At 43.9% G+C, this 27596-nt stretch overlaps 1 protein-coding gene across 4 annotated transcripts in view; it reads left to right on the plus strand.

The window, feature by feature from the left end:
* Positions 1-27596, plus strand: part of GRTP1 (growth hormone regulated TBC protein 1) — a 117453-nt gene that overhangs the window by 20436 nt on the left and 69421 nt on the right. For all 4 annotated transcript variants that reach the window (XR_013223955.1, XM_077296957.1, XM_077296955.1 and 1 more), the window contains exon 3: positions 2224-2375. Coding sequence is in view for 3 of the 4 variants with exons in the window: in XM_077296957.1 (XP_077153072.1) it covers positions 2224-2375 (152 nt within the window). In the remaining variant the exon portion in view is untranslated. The remainder of the gene's footprint in view (positions 1-2223; positions 2376-27596) is intronic.

The raw sequence follows: 27596 nt of genomic DNA on the forward strand, positions 1-27596 counted from the left end.
TGACGAGGTGTCTAGGGAGTGACAGGAACATCCCACGGCTACTGCTAGTGTTGTGTTAAGATCAGGAACTGCGGTCTGTATAGTTGCCACCTGCTCAGAGCTAGTCGCATGTCGCTCCTAAATTACCAGTCCATAACAGCATGGCGCATGTCGTCGCATGGCGCATGTCGTCGCATGGCGCATGTCGTCGCATGGCGCATGTCATGTTGCATGTCATCGCATGGTGCATGTCATATGTTGCATGTCATATGTCGTTGCATGGTGCAAGTCGTCGCATGGTGCATGTCGCATGTTCCATGTCGCGTGTTCCATGTCGCGTGTCCCATGTTGTCACATGTTTTGCGTGTTATATGTTGCTAGTCACATGGTGTATGTTGTATGTCTGTATGTGCTGTATGTCTGTATGTATTGTATATATTTTTTTTAACATTGAACACATTAGCCGGATGATGGGACTACTACTGTCCCATCATTGGCTAATGTGTCACTCACTGTCACTGTAGCAGGCAGAGCCCGATGGGACTTGTAGTCCCATCGGACGATGCCTGCACACAGAGACATACAGCAATGACACCCGCCCGCCGCAGACCCCTGCACGGCCAGCGGACCCACCGCACAGCCCGGCGCAGCCCCACGGCACATCCCGGCGTCAGCACCTCACGGCGCAGGCACCGGCACATCCCGGCGCCAGCACATACCGGCACATCACGGCGCAGTCGCCGGCACATCCCGGTGCCAACACATACCAGCACCACGGCACATAACGGAGCAGGCACCGGCACATCCCGGCGCCAGCACATACCGGCACCACGGCGCAGGCACCGGCATCACGGCACAGTCGCAGGAACATCCCGCAGACTCCTCCACGCCCGCCCATCCCAGAACACAGCGTTCACATCCCTGCCTACTACCTAGCCCCGCCCGCCCCCAGTACAGCCCTGCAGCCCCCAGCGCCGCCCCCAGCCCAGTCACTCTTTATGAGTGACTGCTGACTGTGGAGCCTGGGGTCACGCCTGCTACTGACGTCACGTCAATTTCCAGAGTCTGGAAATTAACGTGACGTCGGTGGAAATTAGCGGCGGCTGCAGCCTGGGGGTCACGTGACCCGGACTCAGCCACCAGCATAGCGCCGCTCACAGGCAAAAACGGCAACGGAAGGTATTTACACAATTCATCAGGGGCCCGGGGGGATACATTGGGGGATAATTGAAAGTAGTGGACAACCCCTTTAAAAAAACACCAACACATTAGTTAGCTATACAGTCCCACAGGAGTGTTTGGGACCCTATAGCCTTTCTGCGTTCCTCAGATTTCCCACAGCGGGCTATCTAACCGCTTCTAGGAGAATAGATTGTAGGTCAAAATATGTGTCAGAGGGGCATCGTGTACTGCGGCACCAAGTGTCTGTGGCCCTTACTACGGACTCTGTGCGCCAATATACAGTATAAGTATTGCAACCTCCAATGTCCCCATCTCCTTCTGTACTGTTATATTTCTAGGTTAGTAATGGCCGCCACTGACCAGTCTAATCTGCATATTGTACTTACAATAACTTTCTGCGCCGAGTGTCTGTGAGTGCATGCACATGAAATGGCCATATGAACAAATCCTTAAAGCGTACCTGTCACTATGAAACTGCAGTCCAATCTGCAGGCACCATGTTACAGAGCAGGGGAAGTTTAGCAGATTGATATTAACTACAGAATGGGGATTTCTAGTACAGGTATTTTGTGGCTAAATTCTGAATGAGGCTTAAAGGGGTACTTTCATCTCCAAGATCCATTCCCAATATGTAGTAGATGTAATAATATTTGCAAATGGCTCCAATTATAAATGTAGTATAGTTCTTCTGATAATCTTAGGCATTGCAGTAGCTTATCAATCCATGGTTACAACCGGTAACAACTAACGTCACTATGAGTGGTCATAATCATGGATACCTAACCTACTGCCATGCCCTGCACATGGGGTAAGCGACATCGCTTATAAGAATAACTATATTACATTTCCAATTAGAGGTATTTGCTAATATTATTATTACACCTACTACATAGTGAGATTGAATCTTGGAGATGGGAATACCCATTTTAACGCTAGGGATAATACCATAAGAACCACCCAGATGGGTTATGTGCATTCTATTGTTTAATGTGTGTTCCCTTTTATTTTCAAGTGCTCTTTAAAATTGCTTCTTTGAGGTATTGATACGTATTTCAATACTAGGGTCGATACTTATGGATTTGAAAGACCAGACGGATTTGATTATGCTTCTTATGAGGACTTCTATTCCCGATATGTGACCGTCCTTACAAGAAGAGCAATGAAGTGGTCTAAAATGATGCAGAAGTCAACAAAAGTAGAGAAGAGCATCAAAGGTAAAATATTATGTATAATTTCTGCATGCAATCATTACAATAAATGCCTTGTTTAGTTTAATCAGCTTTTATTGGTTATACATAACAAAACATAACATAAAAACCAAATCTTCATTTGGGCCACGCAGGGCCTCATTGCATACAATAACCAGAGAATTATAATACCGCTCTTGTATATCCAAGTTGATCACAGATACATTTAAGATAATTTATACGCTATACTCTTTTCTCTGTGTTATGTTAAAGATATATCAAGTAGAAAAAAAAAAGATAAACGAGAAACATACCACAACATTGGTGAATATCGCAACCGAAGAAGGATATAGAAGTTCTATTAGATATAAAAGTGGGAAAAGGGAGGAGAAGATCATACAAGGGATAAGACAAAGGGAAAACAGGGTAGAGAGGATTAAGGGGGTGGTGGAAATTTTTAGTCCATATTTTCCCTATTCGGAAGGATAAATAGTAGGAATCAAACAAGTGTCTAGGAGGGGTGACCAAATCAATTATTTCCCAGTATTGTGAACTCTTTTCTCTTCACGAAAATAAGGAAAAGAATTCGGATGAGTTCCTAAAGAGAATCCAGGGTTGCCACAACCCAACAAACCTTGTTGTCACCCATGGCTTCTGCTGATAGATCTTTCATATGACAAATATACAAAATTTCGTCATGCCATTCTGACGTAGATGGAGTGACTGATGTCCGCCAGTGTCTGGGTATTATTGAACTTGCTGCTGCCAAGCAGAATCTCAAGACTACGTTTCTGTGTACCTATAGGGCCTGGGAGCATAGATAAGAGGGCAATCTGGGGGGGAGGGAGTGATTCTTTCCCCTGAGATCTTACATTATGCGTTAAATTCCCCCATCCCAAAAAGGTCTGATTTAGTCATAATCCCACCAAATGTGCCCCTCTCTGTTCCACAACGCCAACACACATCCGGCACCGAAGGGAAGATCACATGGAGCTTTGTTGGGACCCGATACCATCTTGTCAAGATCTTGTCATTCCTCTCTTGAACGTACCTGGCCCCCGACATCTTGTGTGTAAACAAAAATTCTTTCTGTATTTCCTCCTCCGAAAAGATAGTATCCAGTTCGGTTTCCCATGCATGCACAAACCCTGGATCCACTGAACAGAGTGAATGGCTTAATAGTCAACATACAAGGGAAATCAAATGGGAGGTTGGTGAGCTCTGAAGGAATAGGTTCCCAAATGGTGTTGGTGACACTGGTAAGGCATGCCGTCCCCTATTCTTCCAAAGATTTATAAACTATTTCAACTGTTCGTATTCTAGCCAAGAGAGTTTTTCACTAGTAAAATTATTTTGAAGTTCTGAGAAGGGAAGAGCATCAGGTCCCTTCAAAATTAATGCGAATATCATGACTATTCCAACCAAGGAATTTGTCCTTCGCACAACCCGGCGGAAATTCAGGATTTAAGAAAATGGGGGTAAGCCTACTGTATGGTTTTGTCAAACTGCATAAATGCCTTGTTTATTGGTTTTTGGAGACACGTTTCCATACACCAGCAGAATACAGGCAGTTTATGGCAGTGATTCTTGTGAGTATGCCACGTTAGGAATACAGGTTGCAGTAAATAGTCTCTGGATTGTGCTGACTACACCTGCAGGGAATGTATTTTTGAATGACACCTGATATATATATATATATATATATATATATATATATATATATATATATATATATATATATATATATATATATATACACATATATATATACATATACAGGGCCGGACTGGGACTAAAATTCAGCCCTGGCATTTGAAGTTACACAGGCCCACTTGTCACATGGTGACTGTATAATATCTTTGTACACTTGTAGGCAGGGCCGGTTTTAGGCAAAGTGGGGCCCTAGGCAAAGTTTAAAATGGGTCCCCAAATGCTAACATATTGCACATCACACAAAAGCCTTTCTGTTGTATTTACGTGCGCTGAGTTCAGGCCGCTAAACGAGTTTGATCGACAATACTGAAGTTGTTCAACGTTTGTTTCCCGGCCTCTTTCCACCAGCTGAGGAATAATGAGGAGACAGAACGATCACTAATAGATCACCATACAGTATCATGTTTTCAGCAGCACATCTACAGTTTACACTGGCAATGTGCTGCTGACAACAAGGCTTTTTGTTCCAGCAAAAACAATCCGAATATGCAGCATTTCACTTGTTTAGTAAAATACACCCCATAGTCCTCCATATATTATAATGTGCTCCATAGTCCTCCATATAGTATAATACACTCCCTATAGTCCTCCATATATTAAAATACACTGCTCAGTCCTCCACATAGTATAATACACTCCTCATAGTCCTCCATATAGCATAATACAATCCTCATAGTCCTCCATATAGCATAATACAATCCTCATAGTGCTCCATATAGTATAATGCACCGCCACAGTCATCCATGTAGTACAATTCACTTCCCATAGTATAATGCACCCCATAGTTCTTCATATAGTATAACGTATTCCCCATAGTCCTCGATACAGTATAATGCAGCCCACATATAGTATAATGCAGCCACCCCAGAGTATAATGCAGCCACCCCAGAGTATAATGCAGCCACCCCAGAGTATAATGCAGCCACCCCACAGAGTATAATGCAGCCACCCCAGAGTATGTAACCCCCATAGAATATAATACAGCCCACCTCCCCAAAATATATAAAATGTAGCCCCCCATAGAATATAATGCAGCCCCCCATAGTATATAACGCAGCCTCCCCCATAGAATATAATATACCCCCACAATAGTATATAACACAGCCACATAGTACATAACATGGCCTCCCCCATAGAATATAATATACTCCCCATAGTATATAGCAAAGCCCGCATATTATATAGCACAAACCGCATAGTATACAGCACAGCCTGCATACTATAGCACAGCTCGCGTAGTAGATAACACAGCCCACACAGCAGTATTCAGCACAGACCACACAGTAGTATACAGCACAGCCCACGTAGAAGTATACAGCACAGTCCACACAGTAGTATACAGCACAGCCCACAGAGTAATATATACAGCACAGCCCACAAAGTAATATATACAGCACAGCCCACAAAGTAATATATACAGCACAGCCCACAGAGAACTATATACAGCACAGCCCACAGAGAACTATATACAGCACAGCCCACAGAGAACTATATAAAGCACAGCCCAGAGTACTATATACAGCACAGCCCAGAGTACTATATAAAGCACAGCCCAGAGAGTAATATATACAGCACAGCCCAGAGAGTAATATATACAGCACAGCCCAGAGAGTACTATATACAGCACAGCCCACAGAGTACTATATACAGCACAGCCCACAGAGTACTATACAGAGCACAGCCCACAGAGTACTATATACAGCACAGCCCACAGAGTACTATATACAGCACAGCCCACAGAGTACTATATACAGCACAGCCCACAGAGTACTATATACAGCACAGCCCACAGAGTACTATATACAGCACAGCCCACAGAGAACTATATACAGCACACAGTAGTATACAGCACAGAGCACAGCCCACAGAGAACTATATACAGCCCACAGTAGTATACAGCACAGAGCACAGCCCAGAGAACTATATACAGCACAGAGCACAGCCCACAGAGCACTATATACAGCCCACAGTAGCACACAGCACAGAGCACAGCCCACAGATAACTATATACAGCCCACAGTAGTATACAGCACAGAGCACAGCCCACAGAGAACTATATACAGCACAGAGCACAGCCCACAGAGAACTATATACAGCCCACAGTAGCATACAGCACAGAGCACAGCCCACAGATAACTATATACAGCCCACAGTAGTATACAGCACAGCCCACAGAGAACTATATACAGCACAGAGCACAGCCCACAGAGAACTATATACAGCCCACAGTAGCATACAGCACAGAGCACAGCCCACAGATAACTATACACAGCCCACAGTAGTATACAGCACAGAGCACAGCCCACGGAGAGCTATATACAGCCCACAGTAGTATACAGCACAGCCCACAGAGAACTATATACAGCCCACAGCAGTATACAGCACAGAGCACAGCCCACAGAGAACTATATACAGCCCACAGCAGTATACAGCACAGAGCACAGCCCACAGAGAACTATATATAGCACAGAGCACACAGTAGTATACAGCACAGAGCACAGCCCACAGAGAGCTATATACAGCCCATAGCAGTATACAGCACAGAGCACAGCCCACAGAGAACTATATACAGCCCACAGCAGTATACAGCACAGAGCACAGCCCACAGAGAACTATATACAGCCCACAGCAGTATACAGCACAGAGCACAGCCCACAGAGAACTATATATAGCACAGAGCACACAGTAGTATACAGCACAGAGCACAGCCCACAGAGAGCTATATACAGCCCACAGCAGTATACAGCACAGAGCACAGCCCACAGAGAACTATATACAGCCCACAGCAGTATACAGCACAGAGCACAGCCCACAGAGAACTATATACAGCCCACAGCAGTATACAGCACAGAGCACAGCCCACAGAGAACTATATATAGCACAGAGCACACAGTAGTATACAGCACAGAGCACAGCCCACAGAGAGCTATATACAGCCCACAGCAGTATACAGCACAGAGCACAGCCCACAGAGAACTATATATAGCACAGAGCACACAGTAGTATACAGCACAGAGCACAGCCCACAGAGAGCTATATACAGCCCACAGCAGTATACAGCACAGAGCACAGCCCACAGAGAGCTATATACAGCCCACAGCAGTATACAGCACAGAGCACAGCCCACAGAGAACTATATACAGCCCACAGTAGTATACAGCACAGCCCACAGAGAGCTATATACAGCCCACAGTAGTATACAGCACAGAGCACAGCCCACAGAGAACTATATACAGCCCACAGTAGTATACAGCACAGAGCACAGCCCACAGAGAACTATATACAGCCCACAGCAGTATACAGCACAGAGCACAGCCCACAGAGAACTATATACAGCCCACAGCAGTATACAGCACAGAGCACAGCCCACAGAGAACTATATACAGCCCACAGCAGTATACAGCACAGAGCACAGCCCACAGAGAACTATATATAGCACAGAGCACACAGTAGTATACAGCACAGAGCACAGCCCACAGAGAGCTATATACAGCCCACAGCAGTATACAGCACAGAGCACAGCCCACAGAGAACTATATACAGCCCACAGCAGTATACAGCACAGAGCACAGCCCACAGAGAACTATATACAGCCCACAGCAGTATACAGCACAGAGCACAGCCCACAGAGAACTATATACAGCCCACAGCAGTATACAGCACAGAGCACAGCCCGCAGAGAACTATATACAGCCCACAGTAGTATACAGCACAGAGCACAGCCCACAGAGAACTATATACAGCCCACAGCAGTATACAGCACAGAGCACAGCCCACAGAGAGCTATATACAGCCCACAGCAGTATACAGCACAGAGCACAGCCCACAGAGAACTATATACAGCCCACAGTAGTATACAGCACAGAGCACAGCCCACAGAGAGCTATATACAGCCCACAGCAGTATACAGCACAGAGCACAGCCCACAGAGAACTATATACAGCCCACAGTAGTATACAGCACAGAGCACAGCCCACAGAGAACTATATACAGCCCACAGCAGTATAGAGCACAGCCCACAGAGAGCTATATACAGCCCACAGCAGTATACAGCACAGAGCACAGCCCACAGAGAACTATATACAGCCCACAGCAGTATACAGCACAGAGCACAGCCCACAGAGAACTATATACAGCCCACAGCAGTATACAGCACAGAGCACAGCCCACAGAGAACTATATACAGCCCACAGCAGTATACAGCACAGAGCACAGCCCACAGAGAACTATATACAGCCCACAGCAGTATACAGCACAGAGCACAGCCCACAGAGAACTATATACAGCCCACAGTAGTATACAGCACAGCCCACAGAGAGCTATATACAGCCCACAGTAGTATACAGCACAGAGCACAGCCCACAGAGAACTATATACAGCCCACAGTAGTATACAGCACAGAGCACAGCCCACAGAGAACTATATACAGCCCACAGCAGTATACAGCACAGAGCACAGCCCACAGAGAACTATATACAGCCCACAGCAGTATACAGCACAGAGCACAGCCCACAGAGAACTATATACAGCCCACAGCAGTATACAGCACAGAGCACAGCCCACAGAGAACTATATATAGCACAGAGCACACAGTAGTATACAGCACAGAGCACAGCCCACAGAGAGCTATATACAGCCCACAGCAGTATACAGCACAGAGCACAGCCCACAGAGAACTATATACAGCCCACAGCAGTATACAGCACAGAGCACAGCCCACAGAGAACTATATACAGCCCACAGCAGTATACAGCACAGAGCACAGCCCACAGAGAACTATATACAGCCCACAGCAGTATACAGCACAGAGCACAGCCCGCAGAGAACTATATACAGCCCACAGTAGTATACAGCACAGAGCACAGCCCACAGAGAACTATATACAGCCCACAGCAGTATACAGCACAGAGCACAGCCCACAGAGAGCTATATACAGCCCACAGCAGTATACAGCACAGAGCACAGCCCACAGAGAACTATATACAGCCCACAGTAGTATACAGCACAGAGCACAGCCCACAGAGAGCTATATACAGCCCACAGCAGTATACAGCACAGAGCACAGCCCACAGAGAACTATATACAGCCCACAGTAGTATACAGCACAGAGCACAGCCCACAGAGAACTATATACAGCCCACAGCAGTATAGAGCACAGCCCACAGAGAGCTATATACAGCCCACAGCAGTATACAGCACAGAGCACAGCCCACAGAGAACTATATACAGCCCACAGCAGTATACAGCACAGAGCACAGCCCACAGAGAACTATATACAGCCCACAGCAGTATACAGCACAGAGCACAGCCCACAGAGAACTATATACAGCCCACAGCAGTATACAGCACAGAGCACAGCCCACAGAGAACTATATACAGCCCACAGCAGTATACAGCACAGAGCACAGCCCACAGAGAACTATATACAGCCCACAGCAGTATACAGCACAGAGCACAGCCCACAGAGAACTATATACAGCCCACAGCAGTATACAGCACAGAGCACAGCCCACAGAGAACTATATACAGCCCACAGCAGTATACAGCACAGAGCACAGCCCACAGAGAACTATATACAGCCCACAGCAGTATACAGCACAGAGCACAGCCCACAGAGAACTATATACAGCCCACAGCAGTATACAGCACAGAGCACAGCCCACAGAGAACTATATACAGCCCACAGCAGTATACAGCACAGAGCACAGCCCACAGAGAACTATATACAGCCCACAGCAGTATACAGCACAGAGCACAGCCCACAGAGAACTATATACAGCCCACATCTCTTCTCTTCTTCCCCTCACCTCCTCCGAGAATGGCCCCACAGTCCAGAAAAAAAAAAACTCTCCTCACCTCTCCTCGTGCCCAGCGTTGCTTCCTGGTTCCTGCTCCTCTCTCAGCAGCTGCAGTCTGCCCGGGACACAGCAGGTGCGCGATGATATGACATCATCGCGCACCCGCAGTGTCAGAGGCAGAGCGGGGAATGATGGGAGAGGAGCGTCTGTAGACGCTCTCTCCTCCATCATTGCATTCAACTGTACCGGCGTCTATACGCCGGTATAGTTGAATGCGACGGCGGGGGCGGCGGATTGAGCGGCCCACCACTGGCACCGGCCCTTCTGGCATTTGCCAGAAGTGCCCTATGGCCAGTCCGGCTATATATATATATATATATATATATATATATATATATATATATATATATATATATATATATATATATATATATATATATATATATATATATATATATATATATATATATATATATATATATATATATATATATATATATATATATATATATATATATATATATATATATATATATATATTTTTTTTTTTGTCATTATACACTTAGTGACCGAGCAATAACCTATATAAGACCTCTCTTATTAAGTTGCTTTTACGCAGATGTTTTTGATGTCAGATGGGAGATGTAAGAAGACAGTCTTTTTTTTTTTTTTTTTTTTTTTAAACCTGTAGAAGAAAAATTATTTTTTACACTTTCTTTTCATGGTTTTCTACACTGCAAAAGTTTGCTATAAATCTGCAGCATTCACAAAACCTCATACCGCACACCTGACTTGTGGAGCTTTGAATTCTTGATGGCAAACATATTTTTCATGGTCTAAAACTATAATGATGTTCAGGGCCACTTTTAGGCCACGTTCAGGGACACAATTTAGGCTAGGGGTGCACAGCGCAATAGAGTTCGTGTGGCTAAAGTTTGCCCTGTGTAGCTGCTACATTGTAGTGTCATACTAGTAAATGGTGTCAAATTGCGATGCATAGTGTATTGTGACTCCACAGCCCCCTAAATACATTATGTTCACCCCTATAGCTCACGTACATACTGTTTGATGGCCTCCACTACTCTCCAACATACTGTATGATATGACAACCACTCCTCACCTACATACAGAATGATGACTCCCACAGCTTCCCATTGTGTTGCCTCCTGCCATGTGGCTCTATTGATTGGAGATCCTCACCAGCTGGTACCGGCAGCATTGGGCACACACAGCGTGCTGTGTGGCTGCGTCTGCCATTTTGTTGCGCAGCCAGAATGGCACTCGGAACGTTGAGACCATTTTGGCCTAACCAAAATCTGCCCCTATGCCACTTGTCCCAGCCTGCCTTGGCTGTGGGCAGTAAAAAATTTGCTTCTGGGGCCGTGTTTTTAAGACCACCCGCTAAAAGCCTTTGTAATTAGAGAGCAGGGTTTTGAGGGATCCGAACACCGCTCCTTCTTAATGAAGCAACTGCCACAAATACATCTGTATGGCAGTAATTATTTTGGGTAATTAGAGATGAGCAGTTGGCTTTCTAAACATGTCTGTTCTAGTAAATACTCCTATCTCTTAATATATCCATTCTTTATCCCGTTTCCGTTTTTTTTTCATTCCGACATGTCCAGGAGGATTAGCGGCAACTGCTCGCAGAATTTTAGAAAAGAATTGTCATACAAACAGGTTCCCTTTTATGTTAAATCATCTTCATGTGGACGTTTGTTTTTTTCTTGTTTTTTTTTTTTTTTTAAGAAAATATTAGGCAGCAACTCACTAAACACTTCCCTAAATACTGTATCACAGCTAAATAAAACTGTCCCCAAATATTAAAGGACCCAACTCAATGGCAGGAGTCTGGTTCGAACTTCTTGCTGTTGGAACATGAGTTTCTTTGGAACATGAGTTTCTTTTGACTAAAATAGCGCTGTCTGCATTAATGTCTTGTTACTGACTGGCTACTGCTCTTTTAAAGCTACAGACAGCGCTGCTTTAGCCAAACGCTCAAGATCGTGTGTGCTGACAGCAAATGTGGGAGAGTAAGGTCCTTCAGGGCTTCTCACACGATTTGTTTCATGCATGGCCTTATGTAATAGATCTAGTTGATGCCTAGGCATCATGTCAAAATGAAAAATACTACTCAATTAACCATTGATTTGCCACCTGAAATCTATAAATCAATAAAAAATAACTACAAAATGATTCAATATTGATGTCAAACCAGAGCTAACTGGAACTAGACAAAGAACCTTGCAGATTATCCCCATTCATAATGCTAGTTCTTTCTCCACATCTGAGCGGTACCAACAGCTAGGGGGGCTCCCCTTCGCTGAGACTGGCCTCCTAGTTTGAGAAGCACTGCTAAGGCTGTTCTTTCTTTTAATTAGATATAATTAGTGTACTGTTACTGTAGCTGCCTATTATTTTCAGCCATAGAGAAATGATGGGTCCACTTTAAGATGATATGCCAGACCAGTTCTCTTTAATGGGTGTGTAGTAATACATTCAGGGTCTATGGTAGAGAAGGAGTTAATAATATTTATGACCCTTGACCTATTGGGTTTTGTCATGGTTTTTTAAGTGCCATATATTACTCGAGTATAAGCTGACCCGAGTATAAGCCGAGACCACTAATTTTGCCACAAAAAACTGGGGAAAACTTATTGACTCTAGTATAATCCTAGGGTGGAAACTGCAGCAGCTACTGGTAAATTTCAAAAATAAAAATAGATACCAATAAAAGTAAAATTAATTGAGATATCAGTAGGTTAAATGTTTTTGAATATCCATATTGAATGAGGAGCTCCATATAATGCTCCATACAGTTCATGATGGGCCCAATAAGATGCTCCATACAAAATACGCCCCATATAATGCAGCACAAAGGTTAATAATGGCCCCATAAGATGCTCCATATTAAAATATTCACCATATAATGCTGCATAAAAGGATAATGATGGCCCCATAAGATGCTCCATAGAATAATATGCCCCATATGTTGCTGTGATTTAAAAAAAAAAAAAAAAAAGACATACTCTCTTCTCGTCGCTGCCGGTGTCCCGAGCAGGCGGGGACACCAGCGCGCTATGGGGGCCAGGTGCCGGTGTCGCCGCTGGCTCAGGACACCAGCACTTGCGATATTCACCTGTCCCCGTTCCACCTCCGTACGCTGCTTTGTCTTCCGGGTCTTTGCAGTGACTGTTCAGGCAGAGGGTGCGCACTAAACACGTCATCATGCCCTCTGACCTGAACATCAATATGCGCTCCATGCCTATGGGAGTGGAGTCGCGTCCATATTCATTGCTTTAATGAGCGTTACTACGTGAGTGCGGAACACAGGAAGAGCTGCAGGCGCCAGAGACCATCGGAGAAGCAGAGACTACGCCAGTATGGGGTGAGTATGATGTGACAGCCACCACTCCTGCTGCTCCCCCTTCCCCTCCGACCCCCTGGGACAATGACTCGAGTATAAGCTGAGAGGGGCACTTCAAGCCTAAAAAAATGGGCTGAAAATCATGGCTTATACTCGAGTATATACAGTTGTGGCCAAAAGTACTGACACCCCTGCAATTCTGTCAGATAATACTCAGTTTCTTCCTGAAAATGATTGCAATCACAAATTCTTTGGTATTGTTATCTTCATTTAATTTGTCTTAAATGAAAAAACACAAAAGAGAATGAAGCAAAAAGCAAAACATTGATCATTTCACACAAAACTCCAAAAATGGGCCAGACAATCATTTTCAGGAAGAAACTGAGTATTATCTGACAGAATTGCAGGGGTATCAATACTTTTGGCCACAACTGTAAGGTAGCTATGTTTTAGGGCTTTTTTTCCCTCTGTCTATTGAATCTTGGAGGAAAAAAATAGAAGGAATGGTATTATACAAAAAAGAAAAAAAAAATTATATACAGCTCTGGCAAAAATTTAAGAGACCACTGAAAAATGTTCAATTTGTCTGATTTTTCTCTATATAGGTATATTTTTGAGTAAAATGTAAATTGTTCATTTATTCTATAAACTTCTGAAAACATGTCTCCAAAATTCCAAGCAATACATTTTTTTTTCTAAGAAAAATTGTAAAAAAAATAACCTGGGAACTTTTTCCCACGCTCGACGTCATATGAGGACATCCAGCAGAGGGCGCATCACCGCGACTGAAGGTAACTATAGGTCATTGACCTACATTACCTTCATTCCCCGGGGTTTACAGGCAGGAGCACAACTGCATTATAGCAGTGCTCCTGCCTGTAAAATATTTTAACCCCTTCAGATGGATTTACATCGTGGGACGTTACAGATCTACGGAAGGTATGTATATTGTTGGTTTATTATTTTTAATTTGTTACAGAACGATGGTCTTCAGGTGGATTGAGAGATCAATAAAATATTACAACAACCTGTGTGTATTTCATTAAAATACTTTGCAATATTGTGTGGTTTTTTTTTTTTAACCATTTCATACAATTGGATTAATAATGGATAGGTGTCATAATTGACGCCTCTCCATTATTAATCTGGCTTAATGTCACCTTACAATAGCAAGGTGACATTAACCCTTCATTACCCCATATCCCACCGCTACATGGGAATGGGAAGAGAGTGACCAAGTGCCAGAATAGGCGCATCTTACAGATGTGCCTTTTCTGGGGTGGCTGGGGGAAGATGTTTTTAGCCAGGGGGGGGCCAATAACCGTGGACCCTCTCCAGGCTATTAATATCTGCCCTCAGTCACTGGCTTTACCACTCTGGCGGAGAAAATTGCGCGGGAGCCCACGCCAATTTTTTCCGCGATTTAACCCTTAAATTTAATAGCTACAGCGCCGAAATTTTGCACATACACACTACTAACAGTAGTGTGGAATATGCAAAAAAAAGTGGGATATGACATGGTTTACTGTATGTAAACCATGTCTCATATATCGGGTTTAGGCAGGAGAAATGAAAAGCTGGCAATTGAATTACCGGCTTTAGGGGTAGGGTTAGGGTTTGGATCCCTTTATCACCTTGATGGTGGGGGGTGGCTTATCAGTGTGTATTCTTGTTTTTTTTTCTATTGAAACGCATGCGTTTAAAACGCAACCAAACGCATGTGCTTAAAAACGCATGCGTTTACGTAGACAGCAATACGTTTTTTTGCGGCAAAAAAACGCCTCTAGAAATTACTACATGTTGCATTTCTGCAACAAAACGCAAGCATAGAAAAGACGCATGTGACGTCAAACGCGGCAAAACGCATACAAAAAAAACGCATGCGTTTTTAATGTTAAATATAGGGAAAAAAACGCATGCTTTTTTTGCGCAAAAACGCAGCGGCAAAAGACGCAAATGTGAAACCAGCCTCAGTCTGGTAATCTTTTTTTTTTTTTTTTTTTTTTTTGTGCGTTCTAGATCTCAGATGATCGGTTGGAGGGGTAGCAGTGTGTAATTAAGCTTTCGGTTTCACCCCACTTAGCGATGAAGAGTACTGCCTGTACTGTTCTTCTGTTCTCCTCCTGGCATTTAACTTCCTCAAGGGTGTGTTGTCTGCCTTGGCTATTCCATTTCAGTGAGTTCTAGATTTTAAGCTGTAATTCAAGAATCTTTTCCAGGGAGTGGCACACGCTAGGCTGCCACTCCCTTACCCCCCCTTTCCCCCTACAACACCTCCATTAATCCGTGGTATCTCAGTCTTGTATTGGATGCACTTCAGTCCCCACCCTTTTGAGCAGATTATAGACATTTGTTCTCTTTTTTTTATTTTTATAGTGATTAACCTCCATCAGATGGATTTCAGACCATCCTGCACCCATGCAATTTGGTGTTGCAGCAAGTTTTCCTTTCTTCCTAAGGTGGTTTCGGCTTTCCACCTTAACGAGGACATTGTCTTAGGCTATGTGCACACGTTGTGGATTTGCCTGCGGATGTTTCTGAATTGCCCCCACGTGTAGGGCAATGGGGTACTTGGCACCGGGTCCTTCGGTTCGGGGAATGTCATGGTGGCCCGACCCGGTCCGTGGCCCTTTGAGGGATGTCCAATAAAAGGAATAGTTTTTATGGTTTTGGGAAAGGTCTTTAAAAGGGAAATGTTCGTGACGCTACCTGTGGTATTCGGTCAGGGTGACCGACGCTGCTGTGAGGGGTCCGCTGGGGTGATGTTATAGGCAGCTGGAGCAGGGCTCCCGTGCAATTTTGAAGTCCAGAGTGGGAAAGACAGCAAATGGGGGCCAATGTTTGTAGCCTGGGAAGGGGTTAATACCCATGGATGTTCCTAGGCTAGGAATATCAGCCGACAGCTGTATATTTAGCCTTTACTGGATATTAAAATAGGGGGACCCCCCCCAAAAAAAAAACAGTGGGGGTCCCGCTATAATTAATAGCCAGAAAGGCTACGCAGACAGCGGGCTGATATTCATAGCCTAGGAAGAGGCCATGGATATTGCTCCCAGCCACCCCAGAAATGGCACATCTGTAAGATGCACCAATTCTGGCACTTAGCTTCTCTTCCCACTACCCTGTAGCGGTGGCATATGGGGTGATAAGGGGTTAATGTCACTGTTGTAAGGTGACATCAAGCCTGGTTAGTCATGGAGAGGCGTCAATAAGACACCTATCCATTACTAATCCTATTGTAGTGAAAGATTTAACCCCTTCCCGACCTGTGACGCCACGTAGGTGTCATGAAAGTCGGTGCCAATCCGACCTGACACTCCTATGTGGCATCATGGAGGGATCGCGTCCCTTCAGATCGGGTGAAAGGGTTAACTCCAATTTCACCCGATCTGCAGGGACAGGGGGAGTGGTAGTTCAGTCCAGGGGGGTGGCTTCTCCCCTCCCCATCCCCGTGGCTACGATCGCTCTGATTGGCTGTTTCACTTTCAACAGCCAATCAGAGCAATTTGCAATATTTCACCTATGAAAAGTGGTGAAATATTACAATCCAGCCATGGCCGATGCTGCAATATCATCGACCATGGCTGGAAACCATGATGTGCCCCCCGCCATCGATCTGCTCCCCAGTCCTCCTTTCTGCCCCATACTGTGGTCCGCTCCCCTCCATCCTCCTGTCCGCTCCCCCCGTCCTCCTGTCCGCTCCCCCGTGCTCCGATCTCCCCCCCCCTCATACTTACCGAGCCTCCCGGTGTCCGTCCGTCGTCTTTATGGGCGCCGCCATCTTCTAAAATGGTGGGCGCATGCGCAGTGCGCCCGCCGAATGTGCTGGCCGGCAGATTCGTTCCAGGTACATTTTGATCACTGTGATAGGTTTTATCACAGTGATCAAAATAAAAAAATAGTAAATGAACCCCCCCCCCCCCCCCCCTTTATCACCCCCATAGGTAGGGACAATAACTAAATAAAGAGAAAATTTATTTATTTTTCTTCTCCCACTAGGGTTAGGGATAGATTAGGCTTAGATTAGGCTATCTGCAGACGGTGCGGATTTGGCTGCGGATCCGTGGCGGATTGACCTCTGCGGATTCGTAGCAGTTTTCCATCAGGTTTACAGTACCATGTAAACCTATGGAAAACCAAATCCGCTGTGCCCATGGTGTGGAAAATACCGCACGGAAACGCTGCGTTGTATTTTCCGCAGCATGTCAATTTTTTGTGCGGATTCCGTTTTACACCTGTTCCTCAATAGGAATCCGCAGGTGAAATCCGCACAAAAAACACTGGAAATCCGTGGTAAATCCGCAGGTAAAACGCAGTGCCTTTTACCTGCGGATTTTTCAAAAATGGTGCGGAAAAATCTCACACGAATCCGCAATGTGGGCACATAGCCTTAGGGTTAGGGTTGGAATTAGGGCTAGGGTTGGAAATAGGGTTAAGATTAGGCTTGTGGTTAGGGTTATGGTTAGGGATGTGTTCGGGTTAGGGTTGTGATTAGGGTTAGGGTTGGGATTAGGGTTAGGGTTAGGGGTGTGTTGGGGTTAGGGTTGTGGTTAGGGGTGTGTTGGGGTTAGGGTTGTGATTAGGGTTATGGCTAGAGTTGGGATTAGGGTTAGGGGTGTGTTGGGGGTTAGTGTTGGAGTTAGAATTGAGGGGTTTCCACTTTTTAGGCACATCAGGGGTCTCCAAACGCAACATGGCGCCACCATTGATTCCAGCCAATCTTGTGTTCAAAAAGTCAAATGGTGCTCCCTCCCTTCCGAGCCCCGACGTGCGCCCAAACAGTGGTTTACCCCCACATATGGGGTACCAGCATACTCAGGACAAACTGGTCAACAACTATTGGGGTCCAATTTCTCCTGTTACCCTTGCAAAAATAAAAAATTGCTTGCTAAAACATAATTTTTGAGGAATGAAAATTTTTTTTTATTATTTTCACCGCTCTGCGTTATAAACTTCTGTGAAGCACTTGGGGGTTCAAAGTGCTCACCACATATCTAGATAAGTTCCTTGGGGGGTCTAGTTTCCAAAATGGGGTCACTTCTGGGGGGTTTCTACTGTTTAGGCACATCAGGGGCTCTGCAGATGCAACGTGATGCCCGCAGACCATTCCATCAAAGTCTGCATTTCAAAAGTCACTACTTCCCTTCCGAGCCCCGACGTGTGCCCAAACAGTGGTTCCCCCACATATGGGGTATCAGCGTACTCCGGACAAACTGGGGAACAACTTTTCGGGTCCAATTTCTCCTGTTACTCTTGTGAAAATAAAAAATTGCGGGCTAAAAAATAATTTTTGAGGAAAGAAAAATTATTTTTTATTTTCACGGCTCTGCGTTATAAACTTCTGTGAAGCACTTGGGGGGTTTAAAGTGGTCACCGCACATCTAGATTAGTGCCTTGGGGGGTCTAGTTTCCAAAATGGGGTCACATGTGGGGGAGCTCCAATGTTTAGGCACACAGGGGCTCTCCAAACGCGACATGGTGTCCGCTAACGATTGGAGCTAATTTTTCATTCAAAAGTCAAATGGTGCTCCTTCCCTTCCGAGCCTTGCCGTGTGCACAAACAGTGGTTTCTGACCACATATGAGGTATCTGTGTACTCAGGAGCAATTGCCCAACACATTTTAGGATCAATTTTATCCTGTTGCCCATGTGAAAATGAAAAAATTGAGGCTAAAAGAAATTTTTTGTGAGAAAAAAGTACTTTTTCATTTTTACGGATCAATTTGTGAAGCACCTGGGGCTTCAAAGTGCTCACTATGCATCTAGATAAGTTCCTTGAGAGGTCTAGTTTCCAAAATGGGGTCACTTGTGGGGGAGCTCCAATGTTTAGGCACACAGGGGCTCTCCAAACGCGACATGGTGTCTGCTAAAGATTGGAACCAATTTTTGATTGAAATAGTCAAATGGCGCTCCTTCCTTTCTGAGCCCTGTTGTGTGCCCAAACAGTGGTTCCCCCCCACATATGGGGTATCGGTGTACTCAGGACAATTTGTCCTATAACTTTTGGGGTCCAGTTTCTCTTTTTACCCTTGGGGAAAATAAAAAAATTGTTGCTAAAAGATAATTTTTGTGACTAAAAAGTTAAATGTTCATTTTTTCCTTCCATGTTGCTTCTGCTGCTGTGAAGCACCTGAAGGGTTAATAAACTTCTTGAATGTGGTTTTGAGTACCTTGAGGGGTGCAGTTTTTGGAATGGTGTCACTTTTGGGTATTTTCAGCCATATAGACCCCCCCTCAAACTGACTTCAAATGTGACGTGGTCCCTAAAAAAAAAAATGGTGTTGTAAAAATAAGAAATCGCTGGTCAATTTTTAACCCTTATAACTTCCTAGCAAAAAAAAATTTTGTTTCCAAAATTGTGCTTATGTAAAGTAGACATGTGGGTAATGTTATTTATTAACTATTTTGTGTCACATAACTCTCTCGTCTAACAGAATAAAAATTCTAAATTTGAAAATTGCGAAATTTTCAACATTTTAGCAAAAATTATCGACCTAAATTTACCACTGACATAAAGCCCAATATGTCACGAAAAAACAGTCTCAGAACCTCTAGGATCCGTTGAAGCGTTCCTGAGTTATTACCTCATAAAGGGACACTGGTCAGAATTGCAAAAAACGGCCAGGTCATTAAGGTCAAAATAGGCTGGGTCATGAAGGGGTTAAAAAAAAAAACCACAGCCAGAAAAAAGTATTTTAATATCCTTAATTTCACCATACTTACAACCACGCCTAATTCCCCGAAGCCATCGATAGCCTGCAAAAATTAAAAAATAATAAACCAACCGTATACTCCCTGTCCGACGCAGTCCAATTAATAATGAGTGTCCCACTACGATCTCTCCTATAGAGCCATCACATTAGGAGATGTGACAGCTCTATAGGCTTCCAGTGACACGCTGACAGGAGACAATGGCTCCTGCAGTGTTATCACTGAGGGTTCAATGAGTTCATTGATCTCACTTTACGGCACTGCTGCGTGAGAGTTTTCCCATGCAGCTGGGCTGCAAGTGACAGTATGAACTATACTGTACTGACAGCGGAGGAGGGATACAGTGCGGAAAGATACCTTCCGTCATTGTTTCGCCGGTGCTGATGTGACAGCTCTCCACGGGAGTTCGTTGTGGGACACTCGTTATTACGTGGATTACTGCAGATCTGGGAGTATCTTGTTGGTTTATTATTTTTATATTTCTTACAGGTGATCGAGGGCTTCGGGGACTAGGTGATTGGTGAATATGTACTGTATGTTGTATGTACTGTCTGTACACAGTTTCCGCCCACACACTCTTCCCCCTCCTGATCTGCAGCGTTTCTCGCACGCAACTCCGCAGCAAAACTGCAGATCTTTTTAAACCTGCGGTTTTGCTGTGGATTTGACTGAATCCATGGAAGTCAATCGGTGCAGAAACGCTGCAGATCCGCAAAATGAATTGACATGCTGCGGAAAATAAAATGCTGTGATTCCCCATGTTTTTTCCGCAGCATGTGCACAGCGTTTTTGTATTTACCATTGATTAACAATGTGTGCACAACGCACTGCAGATTTGAGGCAATTCCGCGCGTCCAAAACCGTTGCAGAAACGCATTTAAATCTGCAACGTGTGCACATAACCTTATCTTCCTTCGCCCTCTCATCCTATAGAGAGATTTGCAGAAGCTGGACCTAGTCAAAGTTATGTGGCCCTACTTGTCAGCCACCACTCCCTTCAGACGTTTGGATTCCTTGTTTGTCATTCTGGAGGCCCACACAAAGGTCCGGCCTCCTCTAAGGTGACCATTGCTCACTGGATTCAATTGGCCATTGTCAAAGCCTACAGAATGAAGGCCAGATCTCCACCATTCAAGGTTGTGGTGCACTCTACACCGGCTGTGGAGGTTTCCTGGGCCAGCTGCTACCAGGCATATGTTCTGCAACTCTGTGAGGCAGATAATTGGTCATTGATTCATATATTACAACTGTATAAGCACACTGACACGGGTTATGTATAAACAAGGGTAAATGATAAATCTGCAGGCCACTGGTACCTATTCGGACTAGGCAATCCCTAACCTGGCACTGATTTGTCCCTGCCTTACCATGGAGGTTGGCACCCTAAGATTACTTAGTGGTGCCCCCACTGACCCTGAGTGTTCTTAACTGCACCCTAAACTACACACTGTGTGTACTCCAAAACAGCAACATAAAGTAGTGAACACGTGCAGAGGGTGAGAACAGGCTAAGGACGTGTTCAGACAGTCACATGGGAAAGACAGACCAAAATAATATTAACCAAACAATAAACAGACTTTGTGGAAAACCTCTCAGACACTAAAAAGTAAAAGATAGAAAAGGGAACTAGGGAGGAAGACGCACAAAAAAACCGTAAGAAAAGAAACCGAGATTGGAGACCCAGCTCTGCTATTATCTCACTAAACACCTTCAACTTGGAATACAGCCAGCAAAGACTACAAGTGCCAACAGTATAAATAACCCCTCCCAAGATGTGAACGAACCAAAACAAGAAATAGAACGCATAGCAGCAATGCAGCAAAGCAAGATGAGCATTATCAGTAGTTGGACATAGACTGTGGTAAAGCAGGGAGGGAAATTGACCCACAGACAGAGATCATCAGATCGAGTCCCAGAGACGAACCATGACAATACTACTGGACCCTCAGAATTCCCCCCCTCCCCCCCACCTCCCCTATCTTTTGAAAAACTCTCTTATTAGGTGATTCATTACCTGCAAATTATTATTTTTTGATTCTCTCCATAAAATATTTGTCAATGTCTTCATTGAGGGACTCAGCATCCACCCTTGGTTGCCCAGTCGGGTATGTATTCAAGCTTGTTTGTTTGTTTGTTTTCTAGTGTGTGTGTGTGTGTGTATGTGTGTGTGTGTATATATATATATGTATATATATGTATATATATGTATATATATATATATATATATATATATGTATGTATATATATATATATATATATATATATATATATATATATATATATATATATATATATATATATATATATATATTTTTATCTTCTATTGCTTTCTCACTGAGAAGGTTTCATGACGACTGGCAAGTTATAGTCTGCTGGGGAAGAGCCAACTTTTTTTGTTATGATGTAGTATTGTCATCTTCCAGATGGCAACAGACTAGCTCCATCATTCCTGTGTCCACTAATGAAGACCACGAGAAAAAGATTTGATGGCGAGTGCCGAAAAGCTCCATGACAATGGGGTATTCGAGATTCGTGAGCGCTTTTACCCTACCTTCCATTTTTTAACGATAGACCCCTTCACTCTTGATCTCCCAACCCTTATTCCGCATTGTGACCCAAATAAAGACATTCCACACCAATTTGGATAAATTGGCCACAGCAGCCGTTTATTTAACAGATACAAAACATTAAATTTTTTAAATACCAACCCAGGAGGGGCGGTCCTCGAAGCCCCAAACTAGAACCCATTATTATAAGTAAACTCCCAGCTTGGCCCCGGGCCGAGTCTTTCCTATAACCGCTAAGCACCAGGTCTGAGACACCAAAACAACTCGCCTGGCCAGCATCCCCTACCATTGAAACCGGGTCCCCTTTAATCCCTTCTGCGGGATAACTAAATACCAGTCCACATGAATCCACCCGGGGGGGGGGGAGGGGGTCCAGGACCTCTTGCGATTTTCCCCCCCAGAGCCGCCAGCCTCACCAACTTCGAGGACCTCCCCCCCTACGCCACCAACATAAATGGTGTGATCCCCCTCAAATATTTGTCTCTCCACACCTTCAATCCCTTTTCAATGCCCTCTTGCACCACCAAACACCACATGTCCAACCCCACTGCATTAAGATGAATACCATTGTTCCTCCAAAATCCCCCTTCCCCCGATTCCAGGTCCATTTGGCGCACTTCAATTGCTCCATTCCTCGCCATAAAACGAGACACTGCCCTGTTCACCTTGATCCTTGCCCTATTCACCCCTTTTACAGATCTGGCGCCATACCAAACTTTTCTTGGAATAATCTCCAACCAGACAACCATCACTCTTGGAAACATGGACCACAACTGCAACATATCAAACTTTATATAATTAATTAGCTCCCGGCATGGATGCTTCCCCAAATCATTACCTCCTAGATGAATCGCCAACACATCTGGAACCTGTTCCGATCTAACGAATCTATGAAATTCGTGAAGCAGCTGTTTCCATACCATACCCCGCTTTCCAATCCATCTCAAGACTGCCTCGTCCCTTGACACACCTAATTGTCTCATGTCTGGATGAACCGCTGCCCAAAAGACAAACGAGTGACCCATGATGCAACCGATCAGTTGTCTGCATTCTGAAACAAAACAAATTACAACACCAAGTAAAAAATTTCAATCGCATTATCAAAAATAGTACTTAAAGCTGGGCGAACATAAGAACGAAACCTTACCGACTCCCAACCGCCAATCCTCATTACATCCTCCCCTAGACCTCTCTTTGCTGCCTCCATAGCTGCCCCAATTCTAAAAAGAATGGCCACAATATTTTTTTGCTGGAATGCACCTTTTTTCCAAGCATTTTTTTAATATAGCCATAAATTGGAAACGGGACAGAAAGGACCCATCTTCATGCACCAGCAGTGGGAAATCGACCGGTCCCCTGTTGCTCCAGAATTCCTTCATACACTTAAAGGGACTCTGTCACCTGAATTTGGAGGGAACAATTTTCAGCCATAGGGGCGGGGTTTTCGGGTGTTTGATTCACCCTTTCCTTACCCGCTGGCTGCATGCTGGCTGCAGTATTGGATTGAAGTTCATTCTCTGTCCTCCGTAGTACATGCCTGCACAAGGCAATCTTGCCTTACGCAGGCGTGTACTATGGAGGACAGAGAATAAACTTCAATCCAATATTGCAGCCAGCGGGTAAGGAAAGGGTGAATCAAACACCCGAAAACCCCGCCCCTATGGCTGAAAATTGTTCCCTCCAAATTCAGGTGACAGAGTCCCTTTAACCAAACACCCCGGAGAACCCTGTACCTCTAATAGCAGTATTTTACAGCTCTTATCCTACACATCTGTTTTTGAAGAACGGATAAATATCACAACTCTATCCTCTCCAACATCTACGTCCTGTCTCATAAGTCCACCTTTTTTACACTTGGATGGACTAACTAATTCCCCCAAACGGGAATGACATCCCTGTTGAATCCGCATGAGGTGCCAATTCCCGAAGACGATCCCACTGCGAACAAGAAAGAGCTTCGACAATAGGGTAAAGCATATAAGACCGTACCTCCGCCACAATCCACAAGTTGTAAATTAAACCTATCCGAACTAATTGTTGAAGAAGTCTCAATACAGCATAATCAGGCGATGATAACGAGTTTGTGGCTCTCAACGCCATCCCTGACTAACAAAAAAAATAAATCTTCCTGTTCTGAACTTTCCCACCACACAAAGACAATGTCACAATTATGGGAAACAACTCCCGTATAACTTGCTTAGCTACCAAGCCATTTTCTTTCCAAACTTGAGGCCACCACTCCAGCATCCATTCACCAAGAAAAAATAGACCGAAACCATGTGAACCAATTAGACCAATCAGGAGGCCCAAATCCTCTGCCGCTATTACCAGGGCGATCCAAACAGATCTGCCGTTGTACGAATCCAAGAAAACCGCCCATACTTTCAAGTCGTCTTATCGCAGCTGACATCCTGGCACATTAACCCCCGGAACACTGCGATCAAAGATGATCGCAGCGTTCCGGTGGCATAGGGAAGCATCGCGCAGGGAGGGGGCTTCCCTGAGACCCTTGAAGTAACGCGATGTGATCGCAGTAGGAAAAAAAAAAAAAAAGGCAAAAAACGACGCTTTAATATCATACTGCCAAACAAAAAGTGGAAAAATCAAAAAGGATATAAATAATCATGGTACTGCTGAAAACGTCATCTTGTCCCGCAAAAAACGAGCCGCCATGCAGCATCAACGAAAAAATAAAAGTTTAGTCCTCAGAATAAAGCGATGCAAAAATAATTATTTTTTTATATAAAATAGTTTTTATCGTATAAAAGCATCAAAACATTAAAAAAATATAAATGAGGTATCGCTGTAATCGTTCTGACCCGAAGAATAAAACTGCTTTACCAATATTATCAAACGTGAAACGGTATAAGCCCCCCAAAAGAAATTCATGAATGGCTGTTTTTTGTTCATTCTACCTCACAAAAATCGTAATAAAAAGCTATCAAAAAATGTCACGTGCCCGAAAATGATACCAATAAAAATGTCAACTCGTCCAACAAAAAACAAGACCTCACATGACTCTGTGGACCAAAATATGGAAAAATTATAGCTCTCAAAATATGGAGACGCAAAAACTATTTTTTGCAATAAAAAGCGTCTTTTCGTGTCTGACGGCTGCCAATCATAAAAATCCGCTAAAAAAACGCTATAAAAGTAAATCAAACCCCCCCTTCATCACCCCCTTAGTTAGGGAAAAATAACAAAATTAAAAAAAAATGTATTTATTTCCATTTTCCCGTTAGGGTTGGGGCTAAAGTTAAGGTTTGGATTACATTTACGGTTGGGATTAGGGTTAGGGGTGTGGTTAGGGTTATGGTTGGGATTAGGGTTAGGGGTGTGTTTGGGTTAGGGTTTCAGTTAGAATTGAGGGGTTTCCTCTGTTAGGCACATCAGGGGCTCTGCAAACGCGACATGGCATCAATTCCAGCCAATTCTGCGTTGAAAAAGTAAAACAGTGCTCCTTCCCTTCCGAGCTCTGCCGTGCGCCCAAATGGGTTTACCCCAACTTATGGGGTATCAGCGTACTCAAGACAAATTGGACAAAAACTTTTGGGGTCCAATTTCTCCTGTTACCCTTGGGAAAATACAAAACTGGGGGCTAAAAAATAATTTTTGTGGAAAAAAAAAAATAATTTTTCTTTTTACGGCTCTACATTATAAACTTCTGTGAAGCACTTGGTGGGTCAAAGTGCTCACCACACATCTAGATAACTTCCTTAGAAGGTCTACTTTCCAAAATGGTGTCACTTGTGGGGGTTAGGCACATCAGGGGCTCTCCAAACGCGACATGGCATCTCAATTCTAGTCAATTTTGCATTGAAAAGTCAAATGGCGCTCCTTCCCTTCCAAGCTCTGCCATGCACCCAAACTGTGGCTTACCCCCACATATGGGGTATCAGCGTACTCAGGACAAATTTTACAACAACTTTTGGGTTCCAATTTCTCCTGTTACCCTTAGTAAAATAAAACAAATTTGAGCTGAAGTAAATTTTTTGTGAAAAAAAAAAAAAAAAAGTTAAATGTTCATTTTTTGTTAAACGTTCCAAAAATTCCTGTGAAACACCTGAAGGGTTAATAAACTTTTTGAATGTGGTTTTCAGCACCTTGAGATGTGCAGTTTTTGGAATGGTCACACTTGGGTATTTTCTATCATATAGACCCCTCAAAGTGACTTCAAATGTGATGTGGTCCCTAAAAAAAAAAAAAAAATGATGTTGTAAAAATGAGAAATTGTTGGTCAACTTTTAACCCTTATAACTCCCTAACAAAAAAAAAAACTTGGTTCCAAAATTGTGCTGATGTAAAGTAGTCATGTGGGAAATGTTACTTATTAAGTATTTTGTGTGACATCTCTGTGATTTAAGGGCATAAAAATTCAAAGTTGGAAAATTGCGAAATTTTCGCCAAATTTCCATTTTTTTCACAAACGCAGGTAATATCAAAGAAATTTTACCACTATCATAAGTACAATATGTCACGAGAAAACAATGTCAGAATCATCAGGATCTGTTGAAGCGTTCCAGAGTTATAACCTCATAAAGGGACAGTGGTCAGAATTGTAAAAATTGGCCCGGTCATTAACGTGCAAACCACCCTTGGGGGTTAAGGGGTTAAACCGGCAGCCCGATTAACTGCTATCTTCATGTCTAACAATTTGTCCAACGGTAACCTGCATTCCATTGCAATGGAATCAATTTCAATGCCCAAAAAACTCAGCGAGGTGACTGGGCCAACAGTCTTTTCAGCTGCTAATGGTACACCAAATTTCCCGGCTACGCATTCCATTGTACGCAATAACAATGAGCAAACATTAATTTCAGCTGGACCAATGAACAAGAAATCATCCAAATAATGGATACAAGAATTCAAGCCGGACACCTCCTTAACAGTCCACTCCAAGAATGTACTGAACGTTTCAAAATACGTGCATGACAGCAAACACCCCATGGGCAAGCAACAATCAACGTAAAAACCCCTTTCCAAAAACATCCCAATAAATGCATACTGTCCGGATTAACAGGTAACAGACGGAATGCTGCCTTGATGTCTGTTTTTGCCAACAAAGCCCCACTTCTAAAAAAAAGTTTATATC

Source organism: Ranitomeya variabilis, chromosome 3 (assembly GCF_051348905.1).
Source record: "Ranitomeya variabilis isolate aRanVar5 chromosome 3, aRanVar5.hap1, whole genome shotgun sequence".
Lineage (NCBI taxonomy): Eukaryota > Metazoa > Chordata > Amphibia > Anura > Dendrobatidae > Ranitomeya > Ranitomeya variabilis.